This window comes from Muscardinus avellanarius (genome assembly GCF_963383645.1).
Source record: "Muscardinus avellanarius genome assembly, chromosome: 1".
NCBI lineage: Eukaryota > Metazoa > Chordata > Mammalia > Rodentia > Gliridae > Muscardinus > Muscardinus avellanarius.
Genome location: NC_137786.1, coordinates 146,401,176 through 146,418,111, shown reverse-complemented (window position 1 = coordinate 146,418,111; position 16,936 = coordinate 146,401,176). Strand labels below are relative to the sequence as shown.

Here is a 16,936-nt window from a genome sequence, read left to right as displayed (position 1 = left end):
TTCAGTGCTTCTTTGCATGCCTGACAAGTGATCAGATGACAGGCATTCCAACATGTTCTGACTACTGGATATATCTGGATTTATTTTTATTTCTATAAATATTCTTAAATTTTGTTCTGGGATGCAATTATAAATAGTTTGATTATTTTGCCTTTTACTTTAAAGGTCTACTTGTCGAGACCAGACCTGTGCTCAGTCTCAAGATAATTATTCTATACTATTGGGCAAGTATTCTATACTATATACTACCATTGGTATGTATTCTACTCAATCAGTCATAAAATTTTATATTCTAGCTGGTGCTCAAAAAGGAGCCTCTGCAAATCAATATCTATTTCTTTCTCTTTCTCTTTCTCTCTCTCTCTCTCTCTCTCTCTCTCTCTCTCTCTCTCTCTCTCTCTCTCTCTGCAGCAATCCCTCCTTTAGTAATCTGCCTTATAGTATAGATCTCCTCAGGTTCAAAATTGTATTTCTCCAACTTGGGAAGTTCAAAGGGCTTTTCCTGGATTCCTTTACCCTGTTCCAGAGCATAGAACCTTTCTCCAAGTAGTGAGATAGGGCAAAGGGCTCATCTCATTTGTTTCCCAACTCTTAGGGATCATTGTACTTTGATGTATGATTCCCTATGTCTTGAAACCATTGTTTTATGTCTGTTGTTTGTGTTAGTTGTTTTAGACAAGAGAGCAAGGTGGTCACAATTTTGTCTGGAAGCATAATTTTCCAGCTATATTCTAGAAAAAAAAAATCTGATTCAGGGCTAAACCGAGAACACAGAGAGCAGAGGAAAGAGCTACGAATTCTTCTCAAAAAGTAGAACTGAGGCCCTTAGTCAAGAAACTGGCAACATATGCTCAACTTCATTTTAGAACTACTAGTGAACAGTGTCTGCTATGTTCCTCCTACTCTCCTTTTCTCAAGATTGTGTCTCTTACTATCTTATGTTTGACCTATGTGGTGGAGCATATAATTCGTCTCTTTCATACACAGGACAAAAGACTGAGTGGAAAAGCACCTGCGCAGCTTCATCTCCATCCTGACTTGATTTAGATGAGTAAACCCACATAACTCTATTAAGACTTTCTTACAAAGACGTGAATATATTTTTCATGTGGGAGGAATGTAAAACTGTGACCAGAGACTGGACTATAATAAAGATGGCCAAAAATTAGTCCATACTTATACCATCAAGAGATTATAATTAAAATGATGACTCCTCTTCTTGAATGGGGGTGGACTCCAAGACAACATCAAGTACAGCAAAAAAATCAGTAAAACAGTACAGTTACTGGCTGAGAATGAGGAGAGGGAAGGTATAAAATCATCCTTTATCACTGCACTCAAATTTGGCAGCTATCTTACTTTGGAATGTTTTGTGCTACAATTATTTATGTACAGGTCTCCTCCAATAAAAAGTAAGAAAACTTAAGGAAGAGGAAGTACTTTTAATTTCTGCATTGTCAGAATATAATACAAAGTTCTACACCCAAATGCTTGTTAACTCACTGATTAAATGCATGAATACTGTAGATTACTTTAAGAGTTCTGAACAAAGCTAAGATTTTTTTAAATGGCAATAATACAATGCTGTCAAGCACCTATTAGACATATAATACACACATTCTCAAATGCAATATCCAAATATTTAAAAAAAGGCCTTTAAACCAACATTATTTGTGAGATTAAAAAAGAACAAAACATTTCTCTTTTTAACAAAATGAGATGGTGATGTTAAAAATATACATAAAGTTATGGTTTGCTCTGAGGATGGTTCACACTGATTGTAGGTATTGAACATTTCATTACAAAATAACAAGGTTCAGCTTCCAAAACACCAAATGTTTAAAAAAGAGTTATTACAACAGTATCTTACACATTAAAAATATATATTTATATCTATAGCTTATACCAAAGTCTTGTTTTCTAAATACAGAATTTACTTTTGATACCAAGCATTAAGAACGATAAAAATTAAGTATCTTAGGTTAAGTAGGGTACAACAGAATGTGCCCCTGATATTTTAGAAAACTCTCCGTATTTAATATTTCATGATAACCATTATAACCCTCAATGATCTGACTACAAATTTTTAACTTTCATTTAAATCCCAACCAATTATACATTGTGCTTTTTGAAACAATTATTTTTAAAAATCACCAAAATTCAAACATGATTTAAAAACCTATAAGTAAAAATGAATTAGAATTGTGAATATGGTATATTTTCATTATCGTTTAATTTTTAAATTTTTTGGATATTCCTCTTTACTAAATCTTTACTAAATAAGAATAGTAGTAATACTATATGCTGCTCTTAGAAAATTAAGAACTTTTCTATAAAAATAAATTTTAATTGGTACTGAATATACCATCTTATTCTTAAAAAATGCAAAAGAAACCAAGCAATAGACTTAACTACTCTAAAGCAGACCTACTTTCCTCTGAACCAAGGATTTGTTAAACTTCCTAGCTATCCCTTCAGAAAAACCCTTCTCTAGATAACTGAAAAATTAGGAACACCAAGAAGTAGGTATAGAATAGAAATGTGAGCAGGTCCAGTCACTGAAGTAAAGTTCCAGAAGCAAGTGAGGAAGAAAAGGACAAAGTCCAACAGCACAGTTGTTAAAGACCCCACAAAGTCTTCTGCTACTGCATTTTCCCTATTACCTGAGTTTCTATTGTTCAGTTAGATGTATGGAAATAAAATCAAGTGAGATCTCATGAGGAAATTAAAAACGAAGGTACACCTCAACACTTCAACACTTTTTACTTTTGGTGAAGTCATACGGTTTCCACCACTGAGCAAACTGTAGTGCTTTCTTCCTTTGATCCTCAAAGCTTTCTCGGATCCCTTTCCTCCAAAGTCTTGGTTCTAGATCCAGCATCCCACCAATGATTTCCTTTTAAAGAATGAAGAGCACATAAACACATGCATGTACAAATAACAAGGAAATTAAGAAAGAAACTGTTTAGCCTATTAAATGTAATAGTAAGTAGTTCTAACAATATTCAAATATTACATAAATATTGCTTTAAAGTCAGAAAAAAAATCATATCCTAAATTAATGCTTAACTACACAAGCCCTGTGATTCTCATAGTTCTAATTGTGTCTGTCATGCCACTTGTCCATTTTGTTGCTTGTTAGCACATCTACCGGATGGAAACAGAGGGGAGGGAAAAAGCACTTTTTTAATTTAATTATGGTCCACATTAGCTACCTCTAGTACACAGTTTAGAGAAAAGTTAATCAATTTGTATCAATTAACTTTGATGTTCAACTATGGGTGAATCTTGGGTTAATGTTCTCTTTGCTATCCAATATATTTATAAACCAGTTTCTTCTACTATTAGCTAAAAGTTAATTTTCAGGAAACAAAATTTTATAGACACACACACACACACACACACACACACACACACACACACACGTACGTACTTTTTTTTTGTTTTTTTACTGGAGATTGAACTCAGAGGCATTCAACCTCCAATCTACATCCCTAGCCAAATTTTATTTCTTATTTGGATACAGAGTCTCACTAGGTTGCTGAGACCCTCGCTAAGTTGCTGAGGCTGGCTCTGAACCTATGATCCTCCTATTTCAGCTTACCAAGTCCCAAGTACTGGGATTACAAGCATATGTCATCACAACTGCTCAAAATAACATTTCAATACTAGCCTAAATAAACCTAAAATTGAAAATAATAAGTCACATTTATTAAAACATCACAATATCGAGCTCTTAAAGGAATGGCCTCTTGCTTCTTAGCTTATAATTGTAGAATATTTTCCCCTCTTGATCCTCCTCCTACACTGTTGGCTACAGAAATTAATAAATTTTGACGCCAGACCCCTGGAGAAACCGGACCCAGTAAGACACTGGGTTCTGGGCGGGGGTCACGGGCTGGGCACGCCAGATGGGGCCCGGGTCGCGGGACTCTGGGCCCCAGGCCGAACTGCGAGTAGCACGCCAGACCCCTGGAGAAACCAGGCCCAGTAAGATGCTGGGTTCTGGGCAGGGGTCGCGCGCGGGGCACGCCAGCTGGGGCCCGGGTCGCGGGACTCTGGGCCCCGGGGCCGAACTGCAAGTAGCACGCCAGACCCCTGGAGAAACCGGGCCCAGAACAGAAAAAGATAAAGAAAAATATCGGAGAGGAGGTAAGAAAGCCGTTATGGATGCCAGGAAACTGGAGATGCAGACAAAACTTATCTAAATGCACTGGAACTTATGGAAAAATTCGCCGTGAAAGAGGACTGCTATTTCTCTATATTGTTAAGAATCTCAGACATCACATATAAGGAGAGAGTTTAGCGGAGACCAAGGAGAAATGCGGTGTTGAAAGAGTTCTCCGCGATGGTGGTGGAGACTTGTATTCAGGAGAAGCAGAAACCGGATCTTACCAACTTTATTTTTTTGGAGAAATTACACTAAATGTCGAATGCTACCATCACGCATGCTTAGGAACACTGGACAACATTCAGAGTGGAAAAAGAGCCTGGGAAGGATTTGAAACGGTGGAGGCAGTGGCAATGCCAGTGGCCAATATTCGGGGGAGGCAGAGATCTGATACATTACAACTGGAACCTTTGAAATAATAACCACAGAGACAGTGATCGGAACCTGCTGAGGGGTTAGGCGGGCGCCGGGGCCAGTGGCCGACATCGGAGCTTGCTGTGAGGCAAGGCCACTACTGAGGCCTCCATGGCCGGGATTGGAACCTGCAGAGGGGTTAGACTGATGCTGGGGCCAGCGAGGCCGGCATTGGAGCCTGCCATGAGGCAAGGCTTGTGCTAGGGCCTCCGAGGTCGGGTCCGGAACTTGCTGAGGGGTTAGGCCGGTGCTGGGGTCAGCGAGGCTGGCATCGGAGCCTGCCGTGAGGCAAGGCCAGTGTTGGGGCCCCCGAGGACGGGACCGGAGCCTGCTGAGGGGTTAGGCCGGTGCTGGGGCCAGCGAGGCTGGCATCAGAGCCTGCCATGAGGCAAGTCCGGTACTTGGGCCTCCGAGGCCAGGATAAGAGCCTGCCGAGGGGTTAGGCCGGTGCTGGGGCCGGTGAGGCCGGCATCGGAGCCTGCCTTGAGGCATGACCAGTGCTGGGGCCTCCGAGGCCGGGATCGGAGCCTGCTGAGGGGTTAGGCCGGTGCTGGGGCCAGCGAGGCTGGCATCGGAGCCTGCCTTGAGACAAGGCCGGTACTGGGGCCTCTGAGGCCAGGATAAGAGCCTGCCGAGGGGTTAGGCCGGTGCTGGGGCCAGTGAGGCCAGCATCGGAGCCTGCTTTGAGGCAAGGCCAGTACTGGGGCCTCGAGGCCAGGATAAGAGCCTGCTGAGGGGTTAGGCCGGTGCTGGGGCCAGCGAGGCTGGCATCGGAGCCTGCCTTGAGACAAGGCCGGTACTGGGGCCTCTGAGGCCAGGATAAGAGCCTGCCGAGGGGTTAGGCCGGTGCTGGGGCCAGCGAGGCCGGCATCGGAGCCTGCCGTGAGGCAAGTCCAGTACTGGGGCCTCCGAGGCCAGGACAAGAGCCTGCCGAGGGTTTAGGCCGGTGCTGGGGCCAGCGAGGCCGGCATCGGAGCCTGCCGTGAGGCAAGTCCGGTACTGGGGCCTCCGAGGCCAGGATAAGAGCCTGCCGAGGGGTTAGGCCGGTGCTGGGGCCAGCGAGGCCGGCATCGGAGCCTGCCGTGAGGCAAGTCCAGTACTGGGGCCTCCGAGGCCAGGACAAGAGCCTGCCGAGGGTTTAGGCCGGTGCTGGGGCCAGCGAGGCCGGCATCGGAGCCTGCCGTGAGGCAAGTCCGGTACTGGGGCCTCCGAGGCCAGGATAAGAGCCTGCCGAGGGGTTAGGCCGGTGCTGGGGCCAGCGAGGCCGGCATCGGAGCCTGCCGTGAGGCAAGGCCGGTACTGGGGCCTCCGAGGCCAGGATAAGAGCCTGCTGAGGGGTTAGGCCGGTGCTGGGGCCAGCGAGGCCGGCATCGGAGCCTGCCTTGAGGCATGACCAGTGCTGGGGCCTCCGAGGCCGGGATCGGAGCCTGCCGAGGGCTTAGGCCGGTGCTGGGGCCAGCGAGGCCGGCATCGGAGCCTGCCGTGAGGCAAGGCCGGTACCGGGGCCTCCGAGGCCAGGACAAGAGCCTGCCGAGGGGTTAGGCCGGTGCTGGGGCCAGCGAGGCCGGCATCGGAGCCTGCCGTGAGGCAAGGCCGGTACTGGGGCCTCCGAGGCCAGGATAAGAGCCTGCTGAGGGGTTAGGCCGTTGCTGGGGCCAGCGAGGCCGGCATCGGAGCCTGCCTTGATGCATGACCAGTGCTGGGGCCTCCAAATCCGGGATCAGAGCCTGCCAAGGGGTTAGGCCGGTGCTGGGGCCAGCAAGGCCGGCATCGGAGCCTGCCGTGAGGCAAGGCCGGTACTGGGGCCTCTGAGGCCAGGATAAGAGCCTGCCGAGGGGTTAGGCCGCTGCTGGGGTCAGTGAGGCCGGCATCGGAGCCTGCCATGAGGCAAGGCCGGTACTGGGGCCTCCGAGGCCAGGATAAGAGCCTGCCGAGGGGTTAGGCCGGTGCTGGGGCCAGCGAGGCCGGCAGCGGAGCCTGCCGTGAGGCAAGGCCAGTGTTGGGGCCCCCGAGGACGGGACCGGAGCCTGCTGAGGGGTTAGGCCGGTGCTGGGGCCAGCGAGGCTGGCATCAGAGCCTGCCATGAGGCAAGTCCGGTACTTGGGCCTCCGAGGCCAGGATAAGAGCCTGTCGAGGGGTTAGGCCGGTGCTGGGGCCAGTGAGGCCGGCATCGGAGCCTACCGTGAGGCATTACCAGTGTTGGGGCCTCCGAGGCCGGGATCAGAGCCTGCCGAGGGGTTAGGCTGGTGCTGGGGCCAGTGAGGCCGGCATCGGAGCCTGCCTTGAGGCAAGGCCAGTACTGGGGCCTCCAAATCCGTGATCGGAGCCTGCCAAGGGGTTAGGCCGGTGCTGGGGCCAGCGAGGACGGCATCGGAGCCTGCCTTGAGGCAAGGCCGGTACTGGGGCCTCTGAGGCCAGGATAAGAGCCTGCCGAGGGGTTAGGCCGGTGCTGGGGCCAGCGAGGCCAGCATCGGAGCCTGCCTTGAGGCATGACCAGTGCTGGGGCCTCCGAGGCCAGGATCGGAGCCTGCCGAGGGGTTAGGCTGGTGCTGGGGCCAACGAGGCCGGCATTGGAGCCTCCCATGAGGCTAGGCCGGTTTCTGGCCTCCGAGGCCGGGATTGGAATCCTGCCAAGGGGTTAGACCGGTGCAGGGGCCAATGGCCAGCATCGGAGCCTGGCGTGAGGCAAGTTCACTCCTGCGGCCTCCAAGGCTGGGACCAAAGCCAGCTTAGGGGTTAGACCGGTTCAGGGGCCAGCGAGACCAGAACTGGGGCCTCCCATGAGGCAAGGCCGCTGCTTGAGCCAGCGAGGTCTGGATCAGTCCACTGAGTAGCCAGGCCACTAATGGGACCATCAAGAGTGGGATTGGTACTTGCAACGCAGCATGCACAGAGAAATATCACAGAAAATATAAATCAGACGCTTCTCTTAATCAGCAATAACTAGGAGGAAAAGGGCAACAGGAAGAGGTTGAGCTATAGAAAGGGCCCTATAGTGAAGAAACTAATGTGACCAATCAGAGGGTATGTAATACTGGAGGACGTAGCCTCTTTAAAACGCAGAAGGTACATAAACAAATGTATCAAAGTAAATCACCAAAGAAGTGTGGGATGGAGGGAGGGGGAGGGAATGGGATGGGGGCTGGAGGAGGGCTAATTGGATGATGTGTGCTTGTATATCCTCTCAAGTCTTGTACTCCAATGTGATTGATATATGACTACAATGCACCAATTTAAAAAATAAATTAATTAAAAAAAATAAAAATAAATAAAAAATAAAATATAAAAAAAAGAAATATTGAAATGTTATCTTTAAGTCATCAAAAGCTTGGTATCAGACAAATGAAACTGTTATGTGAGATTATCATTTTTAATTTTGGATAAATTGCTATAATACTAGATGTCAACCACTAAGCCAAGCATGGGAAGGAGGGATGGGGAGAGAATGGGGTGGGGATCGGGTGGGGGCTGACTGGGTGATGTGTGCATGTATGTCTACAAAAGTTTGTATCCCACTATGATGTATGAATACAGTGCACCAATTAAAAATAAAAATAAAAAATAAATGTAAAAAAAAAAGAAATTAATAAATTTTATGTATGGTGAATAAATAAATACATGGAAAAGACTTATGCTTAGAGGAGGTGTAATATGGTAACTAAATGCTGGACTAAAGGTCAAATTCTGCACATTAAGTCTGGCTCTGCCAGAGTGTATAGAGATCTTAGTAGCATAATCTCTCTAAGTCATAGGTTCTTTTCGTAATAAATACATTATGAGGACCTACCATGCATATATAAATGCCATATGTTAAAAGGGATACAAAGTTAAGTCCTAAATAGTTATGTTTTCAGAGAACTCACAGAAGAATGGAGATGTAATGAGAGCCAGAATAATAAATTAGGCTGCTATACAGAGGGCTGCCTTATAAAAAAGAATATAGTAAATGGCAAAGCAGACAATCTAGAGACTCACAAGAATACTGGATAAATCAAGAAAAGCTTCAAGGAAAAAAGAACCTCCAATCATTTAGAAAGGGAAATAAAGGAGCCCAAAGAGACAATAGTTTGTATAAGATATCAGGAGAAACTGGCAAATTTAGATTCAGTGCAAGAGTTTCCTGGCATCAGTCCAACTAAGCCATACAGCTTAATAAAGCCTAAACCATACGTTTACCTGAAACTGTCTTCCTAAAATATCAAGCTTTGTCTTATATGTGCCATAAAGGATATACTCTTTTTTCATAACTCAAGCAGCTGTTAATGAGGAGACACCAGCCTGATAATCTCTCTGAATAAATGCTTCAATGCTTGGGTGGTAGACTGAAGGGAGTTCTTGGGTCCACAAGCTTTTTCTTTATTTCCTTCCCTTCCTTTTCTTTTTTCTTTCTGGTACTGAGTATTGAACTCATAGGCACTCTTCCGATGAGCCATAAACCCAACATTTTATTTCTTAATGTAAGACAGGGTCTAAGATGCCCAAACTGGCCTTGAATTTGTGATCCTCCTGCCTGTCTTCTGAGTAGCTGAGATTATAGGTGGTCATTACAGTACCTGGTTCAACAAGCTGCTCTTGAAAGACTAATTAATTACAGAACCAAGTAGGTATCCTCCAACAGATTAATGGGTAAAGAAAATGTGGTGATATCTAAACACAATGGAATTTTATTCAGTCATAAAAAGGAACAAGTTGGGCATGGTAGTGTATGCTTTTAATCCCAGTACTTGGGAGGCTGAGACAGGAGGATCACAGGTTCACCGGCAGCCTCAGCAACTTAGCGAGACCATCAGCAATTTAGTAGTATCTGTTTTAAAATAAAAAATAAAATGAGACTGGGAGTGTAGCTCATAGGTAGAATACCCCTGAGTTCAATCCACAGTTACACAAACACACACACACACACACACACACACACACACACACACACGAACAAAATGGATAGAATTAGAGAATGTTATTATAAGTGAGAGAGTCTAGTTTCAAAAAATCAAGTGTCATATGTTTTCTCTTATTTGTGAAAGCTAGAGAAAAAATTTTTTTAAAAAAAGGGACTTCAGTTAAATAAGGAAAAAAACCAGTAGAATACTGAAAGGGGACTTGGGGAGGGAGAAGAGAGGGGCAAAATGAGGCTTGAGGAGGTATCATTTCAAATAATGTTATGTGCACATAAGAAAATACCACTACCAAACTCATTAACATGTATGGGGAGGGAGGACTGGGGTATGGGATGGAATGTGGACAGAAACACACCAGTACTGTGTGCATGTATAAATATATCACTTTGGATCTCACTATGATGTATAATTATAATGTACCAATAAAAGTATTTTTAAAAAGAAAATAAAGGCAATAATCAAATCACAGGTACTTCTAGTTTATCCCCAGGTATACTGAACTCTCACATTTATGCCATCTCCTCTCATCCTAACATTTGTCCACTCTATTATTCTCTCAGTATCCAGTGCCAGATGTACAAAACTCTACTTTAAAAAAATCACAGGTAAGCCGGGTGTGGTGGTGCACTCTTTTAATCCCCACACTTGGGAGGCTGAGACAGGAAGATCACACAGGTTCGAAGCCAGCCTCAGCTACTTAGTGAGGCTCTCGGTAACTTAGTGAGACCCTGTTCCCAAAAATAGGTCTGGGAGTATAGCCCGGAGGTACAAAGCCTCTGGGTTCCACCCCCAGTACCACACACACAAAAAAAGATCATAGGTAAATAAAAAGATGCTTCAAATAATATATCCTTCTCATCTTGTAGGCTAATCTTCAGTGCTGCTTTGGATTCACTGACATTCTATCAAACTTGTCTTATTCCTGCCAGGGCTCATGTAGCCGTGGCAGTGTTTGTCTTGAATGGGTGAAAGTCTAACTTTCTTTGTTGAATCAAATACTACTACACTGTTACACTTCCACATAATTTATTTGGGGACGGGGTGGGGTGGCAGCAGCTCTCTGACTCTTGCCCCATTCTTTTCAGGATGCACTTCTGCTAGGAGTGTTTTGAACTGCTGTGTGTGGTACGTTTAGTCCTCTTCCTGCTATAAGTTTCCCTCACCTGTCTCTAGAGTGAATTTTATTCATAGTAGACAGAATAATTAAGGACAACCAAAACTCTTTTGTTATCACACTTTCTGAGCTACAGTTCGAAGCCCGTGTCATGAAGCTCTTCGTGTCTGAAGTTCTTGCTTCATGAGGATCAGGAGTGTGGGAGTGTGATAATATAAACAAGGATGCACTTTCTCTTTGCTCTGGAATTCTACTTTTTCTTCTTTTCCTGAGTTGTTTTGACCTACAGAGTTAATTTCCTTTGTATTTTTTTAAAATATTAAAAACCAACTGTCTCAAAAAGAAAAAAAAGGAAAAAAAGCTAATTTTGAAGAAAATGGCTCAGCGACACAATGCTGAGTGAAGAAACATTTTTAGTCTTAAACAAAATAAAATCAACTACAGCCAGGTGTGGTGGCGCATGCTTGTAATCCCAGTACTTGGGAGGCTGAGACAGGAGAATCCAGGTTTGCAGACAGTGAAGGTCTTCTGCAACTTAGACCCTATTTAAAGAAGACCCTCCACAACTTAGGCCCTGTTTCAAAATAAAGAATAAAAAACAGAGCTGGGAGTGTACCTCAGAGGTAGAATGCCCCTGGATTCAATCAATCCCCAGCACTCAACACACAAAACAAAAAAAAATATCAACCACTATACATGTGTAATATTTGAAAGGAGAGATAATCTTACAAATAAATTTAAACAAGTAACAATATGGATAATCTACTTTCTTTCCAACTAGATTTTTTTAAAAATCCAGATTTATGGAGCCTATATAAGAGTCTATGAAATAACAGTATTTTTCATAGTAGTGAAAACTACTGTCTTCCAGTTAACTCTAGAAAAATTCTGAAAATGTCTCCAAAATAAATTTCATATTGTAATAGTTAAAAGATGAATGTGGTTTCAGGTTAGCCCAGTAAAGGATAACAGCATATTAAGTTCTGAATCCAAATCTCAGGGGTTCAATTCCTCCTGACATGTCATCGTAGAAGATAAAATCGGAGAGGAAATGAGGAACATGATGGGGAAGGAGGACCCCGAGCAGTGCTTATCCAAGAGTGTTTAATCTAGAGGCCTGGTACACAGAGTTGATATGTGCAGAAAGGCCTGAACCACACTCCACTCAAAGGCCACTTCCAAAGTCATTGGTACCCAACTTATTACTGTCCAGACTCTTTAGTGTCAACTGCTGCATTCACTTCATTCCATTTTCTGACTCTAATGTATAAACTTTCTAGACACTCAGTAGACCTTTAATTGTGTGTGGTGGTGGTGGTGGTGGTGGTGGTGGTGGTGGTGGTGGTGGTGGTAATGGGGATTGAACCCAGGGGCATTCTACATCTGAGCTACACCACCAAGCCCATATTATTATTATTTTTAAAATAGGATCTCATTAAGTTCCTGAGGGCCTTGCTAAATTGCTGAGGCTGGCCTCAAACCTGTAGTCTTCCTATCTCAGCCTCCCAAGTACAGGGCTTACTACCATAGCTACCTGAAAGCAATCTTTTTCTGAACAAAAACAAAGGGCAGCCAAAACCTGGGTTTTTATCTGCCTAGAAACTATCTGTGTGAAATGTGTCAGATATTCTTCTGAGATCATTGTGTAACTATAAATCAGGGGTGATCCCATTTGTACTCTAGTTCAACCATGGACATGTACCCTTGGTTCTATCACTTATCTGCACAAGACCCTGGGCAAGTTACACAGTCTCTCTAGCTTAATTTTTTATTGGTAAAATGAAAACTGTAAGAATATCTACACAGTGTCATTGTGAACATTAAACAAGTGCTTAGAACAGTAGCTGGCACACTGTACACCCTTAACAAGTGTTAGCCATTATCACTGTTCTCAGGACAAGGGTCCAAAGGAAAGTGTTACGGTCACTGTTAACATTGTCAAGAAATGTTTGGATCAAAAAATGGCAATCCTGACTCTGTTATAAACATTCTACAATATTTTTTTGTGTGTTTCATATTGGGGATTGAATTCAGAGGCATAATGCCTCCGAGATACACTCTCAGCCCTATTTTTTATTCTTTATTATGAAACAGGGTCTTACTAAGTCATATAGGGCCTCACTAAAACTGAGGCTGGCTTCAAACCTGCACTCCTCCAATCTTAGCCTCCCAAGTGCTGAGATTACAAGTGTGCACCACCATGCCTGGCTTATTCTGCAATATTTTAAACAATATTTTCTAAGTTCTCTCTATAAAAAGTAAGCAAAGCAGTACTCACCAACTGCACTGTGTATTATGCCCAAGTTTTGATTTCCTTTCCAAAGAAAAGTATTAACTGAATTGGTAACTACTGGAATAGTATCAAATTTGTAAGCATACCTTTCCAAAGTAATGAGGGAATTTGTGTTGATCTTCAATGACATGGGCAAACCCTCCTTGGAGGCCAAAGTCCACAGAGAAGTAAGGTAAGCCTTTGGGTACCTATATAACAGACAAATAAAAAACAGGCATGAAATCAGAAAGTTACCCTAAGCCCACTCATGCTCTCTGATATAACATTAATTCTGCATCCTTCAAGAAAAATGTATACAATGAAGACTACATTCTGATAGCCTTTCAGTCAGACAGCCCTTCATCCTATTGGCAATTATAATCAAAACCAACCATTTGTATGTCCTTGGGGCAAAAAAATATTTATTTAAATATTTTATATAACCACAAATTAATTTTCCTAAGACTAAACAAATAAAAACTAAGGATATATTTTCGCATAATTTACTTACAATGCAGAACAGGAAGAGGAACCTGGCTATCTACTTGGAGCTTTGTTTGCAATATTCCTAAAACCATTACTCTAATATACTTATCATAGATAAATAAGAACAATCATAATTTTATTAAGATGATAAAAAAATTAAAAAGGCTAAGGATGTACCTAGTTGAGAGGCAGCATACCCCTGAGTTAAATCCCCAGTACCATACACACACAAAACAAAATTAGTGAGATGAGTATAATACTACTTAGCTTATAGAGCTAATTTGAAAATATCTCTAGGATTAACTCTCTATTATCCTTCCCTTTCTATACACACACACACACACACACACACACACACACACACACACACACACGTTCTATCTTGGCTGGAAAAATCCATTATTGTTGTTTTCTCTATCACTTAATCAGACCTGTGCCCTTGCAAATTTTTCTGCCAAGCCCCAACTTTGTCATTAGAAATTATCCAAATAGGCCAATTTGGTATTTTTCTTCCTCGTCCCCTTGCAAAATCAGTGTTTACTCATTTGAGCACTTACTCCTACTTAACCCTATGATTTTTTATTGTGTCCTCAGGAAGGTGCATCCTGGAAGGGCATAAAACAGTATGGCAGAAAAAGGTAAGTCAACTTGAAGCAATATAAAGCAAATAAAATTAGGGGTAATAAAAGTTGTTCATCTTATAGGAAAAGCATGAACAGTTTATAAGATACTGCAGAATATAAAATACAGACAAACAGTTTACTACTTTGTGACTTTTATTTTCCTATATTTCTACATTTTAATATAATAATCATGTATGATCTTTGACAATTAGAAAAAAAAGAGACCAAAAGGCTCTAAGTCCATCTGATTCTTAAAAGTGTATGACTTCAGGCAAGTTATTTGATATTTCTGAGTTTCAGAAAATATATAAAGAATTCAGAGGATTGCTGTGAAAATAAATTAGGATAACATATATATATAAAAATGTGTATATAACTATATATAACTATAACTATATATATATATATATATATATATATATTCCAGTCTGGTTCTTAGTGCATAAAAGATTATTACTTCTATTTCTATTTCTACCATACAGGGATGCTCTGTGCAAATATGGTCATGAAAAAAAGAATGGAAAACTCCACTAGAATATTTTTGCCATTTGAACTACATCACCAAGTGTGAAGAATGAATCTGAACGACTAAAAGAGGTTATGGACCTGTATCAACTAAAGGACATTACTTTAAGAGAGAAGTAACTTCAGGAAGAAATTCATGATGACAGTACCTGTGTCTTTTGTTTGTGTCCTACTGTAGTAGGCATAACAACCCCTAAATATGTTCATGCCCTAGCTCCATATTTGCCATGAATATGCTACCTTACATGACAAAAGGTATTCTATAAATGTGTATAAACTAAAGATCTTGAAAAGAGATTATCCAGACAAGCTTAATATAATCACAAGAATTCTTACACAAAACAGGAGGCTCAAAAGGAGGAGAAGATTGGAAGATGCTATACTCTTCACTTTGAAGTTGAAGGAAGGGGCCACAAGGTGTGGAATGCAGGTAGCTTTTAGCAACTGGAGAAAGCAAAGGAACTGAATCTTCCTAAAAGCCCACAGAAAAAATGCAGGCTTGCAGACACCTTGATTTTAGCCCAACAAAAACCATTTTATGCTTGTGATTTCCAGAACTACAAGATAATAAACAGCTGTGTGTTTTAAGCCAATAGGTTTGCGGTAATTTGTTATAGTGGCAACAAGAAATTAATATGCATATCCAAGCTCAACAACCTATAACATTGATCACAATGGCACAATGAATACAATATTACTTTTGTACCCCAAATAGTTGTTGTCATAAGTTTTTCTATTCTTTCTTGCAGGCTACAAGCAGTAGAGTCTCTTGTCTTGCTAGAAAAGCTGCTAGTGGCCATTGCAAAAGCTCTAGTAAGAGTTAGAGTTGCACATAGTTAGCACTATGTTTTTAGTGACTTGGCCACCAGAGAGAAAACACTCTTTAAAGGCAGTCAGAATTACAGCAAGAAATTTTACTCATGGTAGAAGAGTAGTATCTGATTTTTTTTTTCATTTTATTTCAGTTATAATTTCTGACTTTCTGAAAGTATCCTTGAGTTTTAAAGTCTTTGCTAACCAAATTTCCTTGAGAAGTACTTCCCTTAATTTAAAAAACTAGTCCCTAAATGGTATATTTTTATTGATAGTTCCCAAAAACTTAAAACATTTTCTCATGAAATCAGTAGTCTTAGAAAAATAATCATTTTTCCTGATTATTTATTATCATGCAAATCCTCTGCATTGACTACTGAGATCTATTTTCTTCTTCTATTGCCATGGGCTTCACACCACACTGCAAGAAATCAAAAGAACTGGAGAAGTCAATGAAATGGGCAGAAAAGGGAAAGTTATATTCACAAAGCAAAGAAAGGCATAAATTTTAAAAATCAGAATGAACTGAAATATGTGAATTTCTATTGAGATTTATCTATTCCTGAAAAAAAAAATCACTCTACCCCTCATCAAGCAAGTTAAAAAGCTTTACAAATTACTAAGGCCACAGAGCTTTCAAACAAAGATAATGAGGCTTTGTCAGATGTAAAAATCATAACTGAAGACTGTTCACTTGATGTTCAGAAGCACATCATTTAAAAAAGACATTGGGGTATTTGTTAACTTTTGGAATTATTCTTACATGAAGTTCTCCCCACAATTCCATCGAATCATTATAGACTCGTATTGCTAAGAAGCACCACAAGAGGTCATCTGGCTCCTTCCCCATCCACTATGACTTTCTAATACTTACAGGTATAAAGTTACACTGTATCTCAGTAAAGGCAGCGGCTCCCATCTTTGAAATGCTTGATGTTCAATATACAACTAATGATCTTAAGAATCTAAGTCTGTTTCCTATTTTCCATGTTGGTTAAGTTAATGAAACCGTAGCTACTTAATTCACGTACTTATCTTGGTTTCAAAAACAAACAGTATTAGATGGGCCACCAGTAAGAAAACTATATATACAGCATATTTTATATGAGAAATAGTATACAACAGTATAGTTTGTATGGGAAATAATAAATTTATTTTAAAATATTTTCAGTTGCCATTAAAATTATTTTCTGAAAGAATATTTAATGGCATGAAAAATTATGATTTAAGAGGAAAATCAGTGTAAGAATTTTAGGTATATTAAATACCCTTTCCTACAAGCTAATAAGGGAGAAATGTAAATAGGATACTTAGTATTTTGTTTATACTTTGTTTTTTAAATATACTGTATGACCTAATCCATCAGCAAAGGAAGAGGAAAAGATTACAGACAATATTTTACCTCTGAGCTAAAACTAAGTATACTCAATAACGCAATAAGATTTGAAGCTTTTGAATGATATAAGTGTAATGAGGACTCCTGTCAGCCTATAATGTCATGTTTCAGAAGTCTGAAGAAATATTCTAGTGACATCTACTAGAACAAGGGTTGGCAAGTTTTGGCTTTTGTAAAAGAGCTACATAATAAAATACTTTAAGCTCTGCAGATCATCCACTCTTTGC

The 16,936-nt window shown here is 41.7% G+C and overlaps 1 protein-coding gene across 1 annotated transcript in view; it reads right to left on the bottom strand.

The window, feature by feature from the left end:
* Positions 1 to 2,752: 2,752 nt before the first annotated feature.
* Positions 2,753 to 16,936, bottom strand: part of CWF19L2 (CWF19 like cell cycle control factor 2) — a gene marked incomplete at both ends in the record, with an annotated part of 98,033 nt that continues 83,849 nt past the window's right edge. Inside the window, 2 exons of the mRNA XM_080705497.1 lie at positions 2,753 to 2,896; positions 12,974 to 13,075. Of these exons, the coding sequence (XP_080561623.1) occupies positions 2,753 to 2,896; positions 12,974 to 13,075 (246 nt within the window). The remainder of the gene's footprint in view (positions 2,897 to 12,973; positions 13,076 to 16,936) is intronic.